Source organism: Phaethon aethereus, assembly GCF_964289735.1.
Source record: "Phaethon aethereus genome assembly, chromosome: 3".
NCBI lineage: Eukaryota > Metazoa > Chordata > Aves > Phaethontiformes > Phaethontidae > Phaethon > Phaethon aethereus.
In genome coordinates, this window is record NC_138576.1 from 70,463,599 (window position 1) to 70,477,122 (window position 13,524).

Here is a 13,524-nt window from a genome sequence, read left to right on the forward strand (position 1 = left end):
TTAATGGCCTTCAGGCACAGGACATGATTCTGCAGCCTTGGCTTAGCCAGAACTCCCAATACGGGCAATCTATTTGGCATAAAAAGAGCTGCAGAATCAGGCATGTTCCGAGTTTCTCTGCTGCAAAACAAACGACTGATACACACACACTTAGAGCAGCTCGACGGGTTTTTTTCTAACACTTGCTATATACCGTATGCTATACAGGTACTCCTGAAAAGACCCAGGCTCTCTCTTTGTGTGTAAGTGTATGTAAAAATCTTACACATGTGCACAAAGGAGTAAGATGTCTATAAAGCACACACACAGAGGCCAGCTACTGTGTTAAGCTACTGCAGTGCAAATCAGAAGTGAAGAATAAAAGGAGCCTCAGGACTCTAAGAATCTGTACGCTGACAAGAAATTAATCAATAATCAAAATAACTGAATGACAAGGTACTGTACTAGGCACCACACAACTCCTCCACAATCAAATCACTGTATCCGCATGAGCGATATCCATCTGCTTTGAAAATGCATGTGTTTCTTCAGAAACAAGAGGTCTCTTTTTCAAGCTTACACCCCATTTCACCATTGGGTAAGACGATTAAATGAAATGGAAGCAAAATCTTCTCAAATAATTTAATAGGCTGGACAAACATAGAAGTCAGTCCAGAGTGGGACACAACAGTTCTGCATGTTACAAAAATTACCCATGCTGAGGCAAGAATTTCCTGAACAACTATCTCAGATGTTGCAGCCTACTGACGGTCCTTTTTCTCTGTTCACAGCACAACAGTTTCTTATAGGCGTAGGGGCCAATCATCATCTGCTTTGCAAAGACACATGACAGTGAGTATATTCTAATGTGTGTATACACATATATAGAGTATACACAGAAGATTATTTAAAAAAAAAAAATAGAGAGAAGCCTTCTGTTCAAATGCTGGACTGAATATCCTGGTTTTCTCTTTCAAAAAGCAATCAATTTCTCTGTGTAATGAAATAACATACATGGAGAGTGACACATGGGAACTAAAAATAAAAAACAATTTACAAAAATAATTGTGTTCTGTAAGCTAAGTATTTTTTATTTAGCACAACCTATTTTATACATTAAAAAATATTAATTTAAAATCTAAGAAAATGTCTTCTCTCATCACTTACTGGTTAGATGGAAAAATCATAATAAAAAGTACACAGATGATTTACCTTTATGACAATTACTTTGAGGAAAAAGATAGTAATAATAATTTTTTTAAAAAAATCAAAGAAATTGTGCCCTTGTCAGACTATTCCTTCTAAGATGCATCCTAATTCTTATGGTTAAAAAAAAAAAAAAAAAAATCTGTGAGAGAGGATGTAAATCCATAAATATAAGGAAGTATTTCTAAGGGTCATACTGAGGACATAATGAATTTACTCTCACTCATCCAATAAAAATAAAATACTTTAAACAATTTCTGACGTGAAGAAATAGCACTCTGAACTAACATGTACTGTGTCTATCTAATGATGATTCTCCTAGCTTTTAAAGCCATGAATTCTGAACTACCTGTGTTTAAAAGCAAGCTGACAATGCAAATATTTTTTAATTAATTATGAAAGGTTATGCATATGAGGCCTGATTACGTTATGGTTTTCAGTGACCCTTTTACCACTGCAAATTAAAAAAGGTAAAAATTAACACTCACCAAAAAAATCTCATTTCCCTGGAAGAAACAGAAAGGAAATGGAATAAAAACTAAAAACATGACAGGAGTGGTCTGTTGGAAGTAGACAAACACACATACGGCCAGCCTCTCCAGGGTCTCTGTTGTTTTTTCAGGATTAATACACCATTCACAGTACTAAGCGATGTTTTCTCCAGGTCCTGTTCATTACTTTATGGAAAAATCCAGCCGTTTGAGGACCCCAAAAGCATACACCTGCATTTGTTCCTGCCAGTCCTCGTTGTTAAAAGGTATTAAAAGATTTAACAGTTCTTAATAGAAAGATCTTGTTGAAGAGAAAAGAAACCCATAAAATTCTAATGCACTACTCCATTTAACACAATTCACTTTCCTACTGAGAATTCAAGCCTAGTCTCCCACTTGTGTAGAAAAATGATGAGATCAACAATTCCCGATGCTTCTTGAAGTATTCTAACCACAATTCAAAAGCACATTTCCCCCCAAATATCTGGATTCGTTGCCGAGATGAACCAAATGCCAGCTCTGACAGAACGGCTCCTTCTTCCCGTCTTTGTACGATACACGGCGTTTTCTCACCTACAGCGGCTCCAGGCAAACAAGATGTTTTTTTTAAGAGGCATGCACAGGTTAGGTATCGAGCTAATAGAAATGTAATGAAATTAGTACTTGGATTAATTTTTTTTTACACAAACCTAACCCCTTGCACAACATCCACAAGCCGCAACGTTACAAAATGTTTTCAGAGCCACGAGCGCAACTTGAAATCCCGCATCCTCGTCCAAGCGCTGTTATTACAAGATACTCCCCTACCGCCTCCAATTAGCATAGAATTAGAAATCTGAAACAATAAATAAATCGATGCCCAAAGAAACCACTCCATCTAACCCAAGTGGATTGGGGGGGGGGGGGAGAGGCGCCCCTGGCTTTTCACCGCGCCGGTGAGGCCGGGGCCTCTCCCCGCGCCGCGCGCCCGGCCGGCGCGCCCGGCGGGCGTTATTTGCGGCGGGGGTTCCTGTGACTGCGCCGCTCAGCACTTCTATTTACATCAGCGGCGCGAGGTGCCCAATGGCGAGCGGGGAGCCAATCAGATGGCAGATTAGATGTCAACTCGGAGGCAGCTGTCTGGAGACGGTTGCAGCCAGTTTACCTCCACAATTCAAATTCCGAACCTGGCGGAGGAGGCCCGGCCGCTCCTCGGGCCCAGCCTTCCAGCGGGGCACGACCGCCCGGCCAGGCCCGGCGGCTCCCCGCCGCCCGCCCCGGATCAGCGCTGCGCCGCGGGCCGCCGCCCCGCGATCATTGCGCCGATCTATCGATCGATCTATCGATAGATCGGCGGAGTCACCGGGCTGGGGCAGGGGGTGCGGACGGGGGTGGCGGCCCGCCCGGCGCCCGCGCCCCTTCACGGACGCCAAGGACTTTTCGTTTGTTTGGTTTTTTTTTTGTGTCGTCGTCTCCCCCCCAGGTTTGGATTTCCGCGTGTGTTCGAGGAGAGAAACGTAGTGAGGCGTGCGCGCGCTCTCGCCCACGCGCGCTTCTGCGGGTGGGCAAGTCCCCTTAAGGTCACCGGACCCAGGCACCCCACGCGCCCCGGCCCGCGCCGCGCGGCCTAAGGCGCGGGCACACGCACGCAACACGCGCGCACGCACACACGCGCGCTCTTCCCACAGTCAAAAAAGGAGCCCGGCCGCGTTCCGTGGGGCTCGCTGCAGTAACCCCGTCGGTGACAAACTAATTTGCTACGAGCGTGCGACGGCGCGACTCGTTCCGCTCCAAAAAAAACCCCACAGGTTAAAAAGCGAGAGGAGGGAAAAAGGAGCTAAACAAACCGCCCCCCCCAAAAAAAAAAAAGCCCCGTGGAAGATAATGGACGCAATCCCGCGGGTCCGGCACCCCGGTTACAAAATGCACCCGTCCCACGCTGCGTGGCCTCCGGGCCCCGCGCCTCTCCCTCGCTGTTCCAAAGTGGAGGGGGAAAAAAAAACACCACCATTAACGGGGCCCGGGAAGAGCCGCACTCCGACGGCCCCGGCGGGGCCGCGCATTGTGCGCTGCTCACCCTAGCTGCGGAGGCAGCGAGGAGCAGAACTGGCCCGGGGGGGGGGGGGCAAAACAAAACAAAACAAAAGGGAAAAAAAAAAGAGGAAAAAAGAAAGGAGGTTGGTGGGAAGAGGAAAAAAGTGAATTATAAAGAAACTCGGACCCCGACGCGAGTGGCACGGACGCGGGGAGCCGTCACTAGTCGAGCGCGGGGGGTTACCTGGGTTCTGCTGATGGCCTGCCCGGTGCTCCCGGGGCTCATCGCCGGGTGGCTCCTTTGTTGTGCCGCTGCCCAGGCCGGGTTTGCCGCTCCGTACTGGGCGCCCATGTCCTTGCCCATGCCCATGCCCGCCGCTGCCTGCTGGCTTCCCGGGGCGGCCGCCGCCGCTGCCTGGGGCTGGGGCTGCGGCGGCGGCGGGGCGCTGGGGCTGCTGTAGTCGGGGTAGCTGCTGCCGTAGCTCCGCATCATGGGGCTGGGGGACGTGAGCAGCTGGTTCAAGGTAGGGGTGGCCCCGGACGGGTGCTGGTTCTGCCCGGAGAACCGCGCGAAGCCGCCGGCCGCCGCACTGGCGGCAGCCTTGCCGAGGCCGGCCCCGCCGCCGGGGCCCATCATCATGCCGCCGCCCGGCTGCCGAGGGGAGCTCAGCACGCCGTAGCCCGCCGCGGAGCCCCCGTAGCCGCCGCCGCCTGCCCCGGCGGCCGCCGCCGCCGCCACGGCTCCCGCGCCGCCGCCGCCCGCGCCGCCGCCGCCGCCGCCGGGGCCGCGGCCGTAGCCCGGGTAGTGGTTGTACTGGCTGTTGGGGTAACCTTCGTGGGAGTTTTGCAGGGGGTCCATGCTGTTGGGGGCCGCCGTGGGGTGCATTATCCCCATCCCGGGGCTTTGTTGTCCGCCATGTTGATCAAAGCAAGGCCCGGCGCGGCTCGCCGTAGCGCTGCTGGCAGGGGCAGGGGCAGCGTTGCCATAATAGCTATTGAACTCCGAGACACCCACCGCGGAGGGGCCGCCGCCGCCTCCCCCGCTCCCGCCGCCGCCGCCGCCGCCGAGGCCGCCGCCGCCGCTCCCAGCGCTCGGGGGCGGCTGCTGGGGCTGCTGCTGTCCGCCCAGAGGTCCCAAGCCGGGGTGATCGTAGCGGCCGCCGATGGGCTCGCCCATCTTGCCGGGCATCTCCTCCTCGTCGGCGCCTTTATTCAGCATTTGTTGCGGCTGCTGGGGCGGCTCGGCCTGAGCGCCCAAAACACTGTCTTTTCCTCCATGTTGCTGCTGCTCCATGTCTGCACTGGGCTGAGCAGCGCCGCCACCGCCACCGCCGTTGTTGTTGCTGCCGTTGCCGCCGCCGCCGAGGCTGCTGTTGTTATTCTGCACGGGATGGTGCTGAGGCGGCGGCTGCTGCGGCGGCGGCGGGAATTGATTTAGCTGCTGCTGTAGTGCATGGTGGTGGTGGTGCGGGTGGTGGGCATGGTGGTGGTGGGCATGGTGATGCGGGTGGTGGGCATGGTGGTGGTGGGGCGGCGCGGCGGGGTGATCGCCTCCGACGCTCTTCAGCTTGTGGTTGGGGAGCAGCCCTGTCTCCATGGCCGAGCCCGGGTTGGAGGAGGAGGAGGAGGAGGAGGAAGAAGACGAAGAAGATGAAGATAACGCCGAGGAGCTTCCACCTTCCTTCAGAGCCGGCTCCGAGGAGCCGCCGCCGCCGCCGCTGGCGTTGTTGTTGTTGTTACCGGCGGCAGCGGCGGGAGCCGCGTTATTGGCCATGTTCAGCGGCTCGCTGTGGCGGTGGTGGAGGAGATGGTGATCTACATTATTCACACCGCCGCTGCTCCCGCTGCCGCCGGCCGGACTCCCCTCTCCGACCCCCAGCGCGGGCCCCGGCCCGGGAGCCCCTGCGGCGGCGGCGGCGGCCCCGGCCCCCCCCGGGCCCCGCTCCGGGCCCAGGCCGCCCGGCAGGGTCGGGGCTTTGCCCTTGCTGTTGTTCGCACCCGCCGGAGCCGCTGCGACTTGCGCGGCCATGATCATCACAACATTGCGAGTCCGGAGAAATTAGTGCTGGTAATAGTAACTACCAAAAAAAAAAAAAAAAGAAAAAAAAATCCACCCCCACCCTGCAAAAATGGGGGCGAGCAGGGGCGGGGGGAGGGAGAGGGGCAGAAAGAGAAGCGGCCGGGGAAGGGACTTGACTGAGCCAAGATTATCCCCTGCGGAGCGCTCCGCACGCACCGAATTGCAGAAATTTCCCTCCCCGAGTCCGTGATTGCGATTAGAAATGGTAAGAACGCCTTACGGTCCGTGCCTGTTCCTGCTGTGTGATTTCATGTTGGAAGTTTTTTGTTCAGGTTTAAATGAAACTTTTTTTTTTTTTTTTTTTCCCCCTTCTCCTCTTCCCCCCCCTTTCCTCTCTAACCCGGATATGGGTAAACACGCGTCTGGCGGAGCCGCGCTGGCCCAGCATGGCATGAGCGAGCGAGCGAGCCAGCGCCGGCAGCCATCGCCCCCTCCGCCCCGATCGCTCCCGCGCACTCGCAAAACGCGGACTGGACTCCGCACGGCTCCGGCTCCCGCTCCCCGCCGCCGGCAGCAGCGCGGGAGGCGCGGTCCCCTCGGGTGCCCCTGCTCGTAGTCGGGTCCCACTCGTGTGCGCGCCCGAGGGTCGCCGCCGCCGCGGGGCACTCTGCGGGCTCCGCCGAGGAGGCAGCCAAACGCCGAACTCGGGTCGAGGCGGGCCTCGCCGGGCGCCCCGGGCCGCCGCGGGGCGGGGGTGGGGGACGGTGGCGGCGCTGCCCCGCGTGGGCCGCTTGCGGCGGGAGGGAGCGAAGGGGCAGCCGGCAGCGCCGGGCCCAGGTGCGCTGGAGCGGATGAACCGGACAAACTTTTGGAGGACGGCAGGCTGCCCCCCAGCCTCGCGTGTCATTGCATTCCGTGAGCAGGGAAGCCTTTGCTAGATCACGGGAAAATAAGCAAATAAGCCTTCCCCCCCCACCCCCGCCGAAGATTTATATTGTGTGTGCAGACGGGTATAAAATTTAACCTAAAATTCAGCAGCGCCCGCATCTTTGCAGTTGTCGACATTGTCCAGCTGTCCCCAAATTCTAACGGTCATTTGCACTGACGATGCTTTCATATATTGGGCTGTTCTCAATATGTTCTGTGCGCTTATTTGCAGATCAACAAGAGTTGATCAAGGAGCGTGAGACATTTTTGGTCTCATAATCATTTCCCCACACAAGGCGATTTCCAGTCCCCGCAAGACACTCATGAAAACGTAGTAACACAAAAACCAAAATATGTAACCCGAGTAACTCTTGCTCCAAATGGAAAGCTGCTGCTGCTGCTGACCTACATTTTTGAACCATCTTTCAGAACAGTCTGAAGGTTTTTTTATAACTACCTTCATACAAATGATACCCTAGTATACGAAAAGGTAATAGTCGCACTCGACGTTCAACTAATGAAAGCATTCAGGAGATCAAATACTTGGTTATGAATACAGCAGACTGGGGTATTAGCGAATGTTTTCAATATAGTAAGGGTCTAAACCGCCCTGTTTTAAACTAATATATTTATGCGCTCTGTTAAAGGTAAGCACATTGTCAAATGTCAAGATGGAAAAATGGGAGATTCAATAATAACGGTAGAAAAAAATGCAGCATATCAAGAAAGATGCTGTTGTGAGTAGGTAGGCTTTTTTGAATCCACTGTGAAAACATTAAGGAGCAGAAGCTTCACGCTATAATGTTGTATTACATGCAAAGATTATTGATAAATGTATGAACAGTGTGATTCCAGTGTCTATTAATTTTAGTTCTGTCTGAAAAGTCAGAAATACTCTGATTTCCATTATGGAGTTGGTTTTGCAAAGCCTCAGTGCTTGTCAAGTACATCTTGCTAATACTTCTGTTACAATTGTATTTTTCTCTCTCTCCCTCTTTTTTTTTGGTACTCTCTGCAAGTGCAAAAATGTTATATGGCTAGTAGAAAAACACGTAGCGGGAAAAAAAATGGTGAGTAATTCTAGTGGGGGGAATCAGGTGCATACCCAAGGGTCATTACAGCCTGTAACAACAACAAATTGCAATTCTATGCAAACTGCTAGAAAGGGGTATATCATCTTTGTAGGAGAGAGAATAACAGAACTGTAATATGAATTCATGCCAAATCATTCATCAGCTTTTGCCAAGAGACTACTACATCTTTGTTAGTGAGCCTTTTTGACATTTTCTCCTGGATTTTCTTCTTTTCTGTATTCAAATGCACGCTAATTATACGCATTAAACCCCATAAGTTGATTTTTTGAAGTCTTTCATATGCAAATATGAATATAGATGTCTACTTGTGTGTATTTATTTACACGTGTACCCTAAAATAAAATATAAAATCAATTACACATTTATACTTTAAGACATTTGTATCCAAGCAAAAATATATATGTTGGAAATCTGATAGATGCACTGATAGCGCCTCGGCTGCAGATCGCGGTACTTCTGACATGCTCCGCAACTCTTTCTGATCAGGAGAATAACCCGCAAAGTTTAACGCAGATTTACTTCGAAATGTTTTCCCCGGGAAAGAAAAAAAAGGGAGAGGGTTTAAACCGAAGAGTTTATACTACAAACTCCTTTTCCTCCCGCTTGTTTCAGCAACTCGGCTACAAGATTGGAACTAAGAGACTATAAAATAGAGGCCCTCAGCACAATGAAATCAGTCTGCTATGAAAGGCAACACATGCCAGTTTTTCCTCCCCAATGGCAGATGCCACACCCTAAAGCAGACAGAAGGCACTGCAGTCTGTGCAAGGGAAGCACAACACAAAGCAACAACGACGGTTCAATTTTTGAGATGGCAAATAATGTTGAAATTCCTTTTGCCATCTTTGCTCGGATGATGAGTGGTAGCGTTTGTTAAATTCAAATGCTCCTTTCCAAAAGCTCTCATTGTATGCATGAATTATGAATTTATTATAATATAATGTAAAAAAGCTCTAATTGCAATGCATATTATCTGCTGCAAAGTGATTGCATTGATACTTGATATCGCAAGTGCGCAGTTTCAACTTCAGTGCCATTTTCATTGTTTCTTCGATTTACATTATTTTCTATAAACCAATGTTGCCCAAGCATGGTTTCTTTCACTTGTTTTTTTCCTGACAAATTATAAACTCTGGTGCTCTGGGATCCTTTTCCAGGGTAAACAACGTAATTTTCTAAACTTAGGGTTGGTAATTTGTTTATTCCATTGGCTATGACACCTGCACAGACCCCCTAGGCCGCCCGCCTGTAGCTTGACCCCACGGAAGCGAGGCGCTTTTCCCAGCCATACGGCAGCCCTCCTTCCGTTTGGTGAGAGCAGCGGCCCTTAAATCATGCAAAGAGCAACACTAAGGAGAGATACAGAAAACAAACCAATACTGTAATAGTGCCAACGTGTTATTTCAGAGGTATTGGGAGAAACAGTGTTATCTTTTAATTTTTTTTGGTGAGGTAAAATACCAGTCGGAGGTTCAAGAGCCCATTGCCTCTGACCTGGGTACCTACCAAAGTCCGAAAAATCCCTGTGCACAAAAAAACCCTTTTCATTGCGTTCATGTTGTGCTTTATGGTTAAATCCACTGCGCAGTTTGACAAAACAGTTGTCAAATTCACTGTAATTCTCCATTTCCTTCTTTTAGATTGGCATTAGATTTAATGAGGGAAAAAGAGAGAAGTATGTGGGCTTTTATTAAATTATCACTTCTTTTACTAGTTAAACATCCAATCAAAATCATTCTGAAGTCAGTGCAAATCTTTTAATTGATTTCAATAAGGCATAAATCAGATCACAGAAAAGTAAGCAGCCAGCTCAGGGCTTTAGCTTTATGCTTTTGCTTGGTATTTGGAGATATAGTAATGGGATTTTGCTTTTAAGAGAACCCTTATGTGGTCAACATATACATATAACATAGTAGTGTTTTCTTTATTACGTAATATTTACATTCCAGTCACAAATGTAGTATGTAAACTATTGCAGTAGATATCCAGCTGATAAACCAGAATCTGTTAGGTGTAAAGCCTATAGGTAAAGTGTAATAATTTTGTTTTTACTGGTCATAATGAACTTTGAAAAAACACGGTTTATGCCAACAGATTGTGGCCTGAAACATGTAGAGAGTGACACATTCTACCATTTAATTAAAATCCATTCTTTAGCAGCCACTAATCCTGGGCAATTTAATCAATTTCTTCTGGCAATGTGTAAACAAAAGGACTTCAAAACATCACCATCTCCATCTCAAGAATGTCATACACGATTTTATTATGGAAATGCAACATTAGCAATTTTTTTTCCTTGCTGGATTTAGACCACTTGAATAGAATGTTTAAATACCTCAATTTTACAAATGCGAATCATCCATTGAAGTCAATAAGATCACTCACTTCCTTAAAGTTAAGCCCTGATTAAGTGCTTCTGTGGACTGAGGCCTCTAGGAAAAACAGCTCTTGAGTCTGTACTTTGGTGAGACAGCAGCCCAACCAATTTTCTAAATCAAAACAAAATCTTCCACTTGGCAGTAATAGTAGGGGTGGCTGATTTCTGGGTTTACCCACTGGTGAAATCTGAGCCTTTAAACTAAATTACACTAATATTTCTGGATCCTGTCATTGTTTGAGAACAACATTGCACTTTGGAGAAATTGAGGAAAAGGCCAGCCTTCCTTTGAATTAATAATTTATGGTCCTGTTCATTTATACATTAGAAAACTTAAATGAGATTCTGTACAACAGTAATCATAGAGTTCTCTGCCAATGTTTTTTTCCCATTCTCCCGCCTTTTACAAATCTTTTCTTTGCTGATGTGCAAGAGACTCATGGGAAATCAAAAGAAATATTTGCTGTTAGATACATGTTGGTCGCAGGTCCTTTCTATCATCAGTTGTAGCATGCAGGGTTGACTGATACATAGAAGAAACAGTCAGTCTGACAATACACAGCTTTCACACTCATAAAATAAATGAGATTGGTACCTTAGCTGTAAAGATGCTGGATCTTTAAAAAAAAAAAAAAAAGTCCTATTTTTCTTTCCTAAACTTTTTCCACAGTATAGTTACACATTTTATATCACAATGCAAACATTACCTGTAACCTGTAGCATATATCTGTTTCTAGGAACAGACTATTGTGGCCTCCATGTCTTCACCAAGAAGAGTAATTTGTAGGATATTTTTATGTATAGCCAAAAAGGCATGGAATAGGGGATGACACATATTTTTTTTCCTTTGCAAACTGAATTTCTTTTCTATGACTATACTGTGTATATGCAATTCTGAATATTTGCAAAGGTGACAAAATTATGGTTTTGCCCAATGCACTCTATTTCTGACCCATTTCTGTAGTAGTTGACCATTCACAATCTCTAATGCAGCATCTCTGAGTCTTTTAGCCAGAGTCCCACCTTTCTCCTTTGCTGTAATAGTTTGTAATGCCCTCCTTCCCCCACCTTATCTTCATTCCCCACCCTTTTACACGTACATGCACGTTTGCTTTCTGGGTAACCCCAAATTCCTGCAGCCCAACTTGCAGCTGCCTTAGCCACCCGAAGTACAGTCATACTGTATCACTCACAAGTATCACTCATCCTGTTGCTTTCTCTCCAAATGAATCCTAGCCTCCAAGTTCCACTGCCAGTTTCCTTCGGCCCCTCTGCGTAGGGGACACAAAGTGAATGCTCCCAGTGAAGAGAGGGAGGAACTGCAAAGGCTGGAAGAGGATGAGGGAGGAGAGACGCAGGAGAGGCCAGAAGAAATTTTCCTGAGCCTTCTCCATCCCAACCTGGTCCATGCTGTGCTTTCCCAAGGGGGCAGCTTCCTAGTTGGAGAGCTGTTGCTTTGATACGTTTATCCTTTAAGCGCTCCTGTAAACTGAGAAGTCCAGTTACTCCCACTTCACTGTCAAGGAAATGAGGCACACGGGAGGAATGCCGTGACTGCAGGAACGTTTCTTTCAGCTGCAGCGCCAGCTCCAGCAGCTCCAGGTGACGGCCGTAACCACCTGGCACGGACCTTGGGGGTGCTGATGCAACGGTCTGCGCAGCTGCACGGTGTGCCAGTAACCTAAGGGGGGAGAAAGAAAACTTATTTTTATCCAGATCCTCGCACTGACTCACCCGACGGCCCAACCGGTAGTGCTGGCATAACAGGAAGGGGGAAGAGAAGGGGCAGAGAGCACGAGGCTGTTACCCACTTCTTACAGTTCGATTGAAGAGGAGGTTTGGAGGCAGGGGGAGGTGAATAGGACCTGTTTAGTCAGCACTACACCCAAAAGAAATGTGTGTCCTAAGATTATAAACAGGTACTCTCTTCCAAAGCCCAGCTGAGACAGGGAAAAAACTTACCATCCCCATTTTTTGTCAGCATCACCCCTGCCAGATATTAATGCTCCTCACATCGGCTGGTACAGTTGCTCGTATGTGTGTTCCCCAACCCTTTTCAGATTAAATGAGCCAGGTTACCAGACGTACTGTTTGAACTATCTGCATTAGCTCAGACCCATTTGCCTAAATAAGATTAGGATAAAGTGAGCCAACAGATCTGAGGAGACAGCAGACTCCAGCAGAGGGACAATAAATAGCTGGTGGGTGGCAGTAACCTCTTCAACAAGCACAACTTCTTATGTACTGTGGGAGTCCATCCATTTAGGCCCTAAATGTTGGTCATGGTGATGTAGAGACAGTTACATGCCAGTGAAGAGAGTTTATCCATTTTTTGGATGTCTGGCCTAGAGTAGTAAGAGCTCCAGGGTATGGGGTTTACGATCTTTTGTTTATTTTACTGTTACTGCATCATAGGGATGTACACTTGTGAAGCATATGCTGAAATGTACGTACACCTCCAGAGTCCCAGGCTTGTATTGTGACTGCGGGCCCATCCTCTGCTCATACAGTGGCTCAGCAGAGCCGCTAAGCTGCAAAAGTGAGCTAGCAATTCTTGCCGAAGCGTGCGAGGAGGCAGCTGAAACGCCTGCCATATCTAGGTTCACGGTGAGAGGTTAACTTGGATGAGGATGCTCCACACAGCAGCTGCAGAAGGGGCAGCCGCGGCTTTGTTTCCAGGGAGCCGGTGCAGGAGAAGGCTGTGCTCCTGAGGAGCGCAGTAGCTGTCAGTTACGCACGCGGTCCCCATGGACGTGCTGAACTCGCTCCTGTCCTCAGCAGACAGGACGTCACCACCAACTGCCATTCGGGTGCTTCACTTTCACATCCTCTCTGCCATAACACGTCTGATTCTCAAAGCCACAATCAAATCCTTGTTACGAGGGCAAAGTATTGCTCAAGAAAAGCATCGCCCATGGCTGACTCCCTCCTTCAAGAGCTAAACTAACCTAAGAGAAGGAATTTTTTATATCCTGGATGTGAACGACTTCAAGATATACATCTCCAATAAATCCCAATATGTTACTAGTCTAGGGCCCAATCCTTACTAATTCATGTAGTCCTTACTCCTGTTAAGCCATGAAACTTAGTGACAAACTTGAGCAGCTATCATGAGGTGAGGATTGGTCTGTTTGAAACATCTGTTTCTTCTTGCTTAAATTTAAAAAGAAATGTTATTAAAATTAGAACGACCATTTTATTAATTCAAAATATCATCTAGTTATTTAACAAAGACTTAACAATGTGAGTCATCTGCATTAACAAATCCAGATGCTATAGTCAGAGGCAGCAAAGACTCAGGGACTGACAATAGGCTTGCTTTATACACTAATTAATTTTTTGCTATTTGTTTTTTGTTCCAAACAGACCATTCCTAATATTTCATCTCTCTTGGTGGATTTTAGGAAAATTATAAGT

General features: G+C 48.2%; 1 protein-coding gene across 1 annotated transcript in view; it reads right to left on the reverse strand.

Moving 5' to 3' along the window:
* The window catches only part of ARID1B (AT-rich interaction domain 1B), a 216,945-nt gene extending 210,322 nt beyond the window's left edge, over positions 1-6,623 (reverse strand). Inside the window, exon 1 of the mRNA XM_081998546.1 lies at positions 3,934-6,623. Coding sequence (XP_081854672.1) covers positions 3,934-5,724 — 1,791 coding nt within the window. The 5' untranslated portion in view covers positions 5,725-6,623. The remainder of the gene's footprint in view (positions 1-3,933) is intronic.
* Between the last annotated feature and the right edge of the window lie 6,901 nt (positions 6,624-13,524).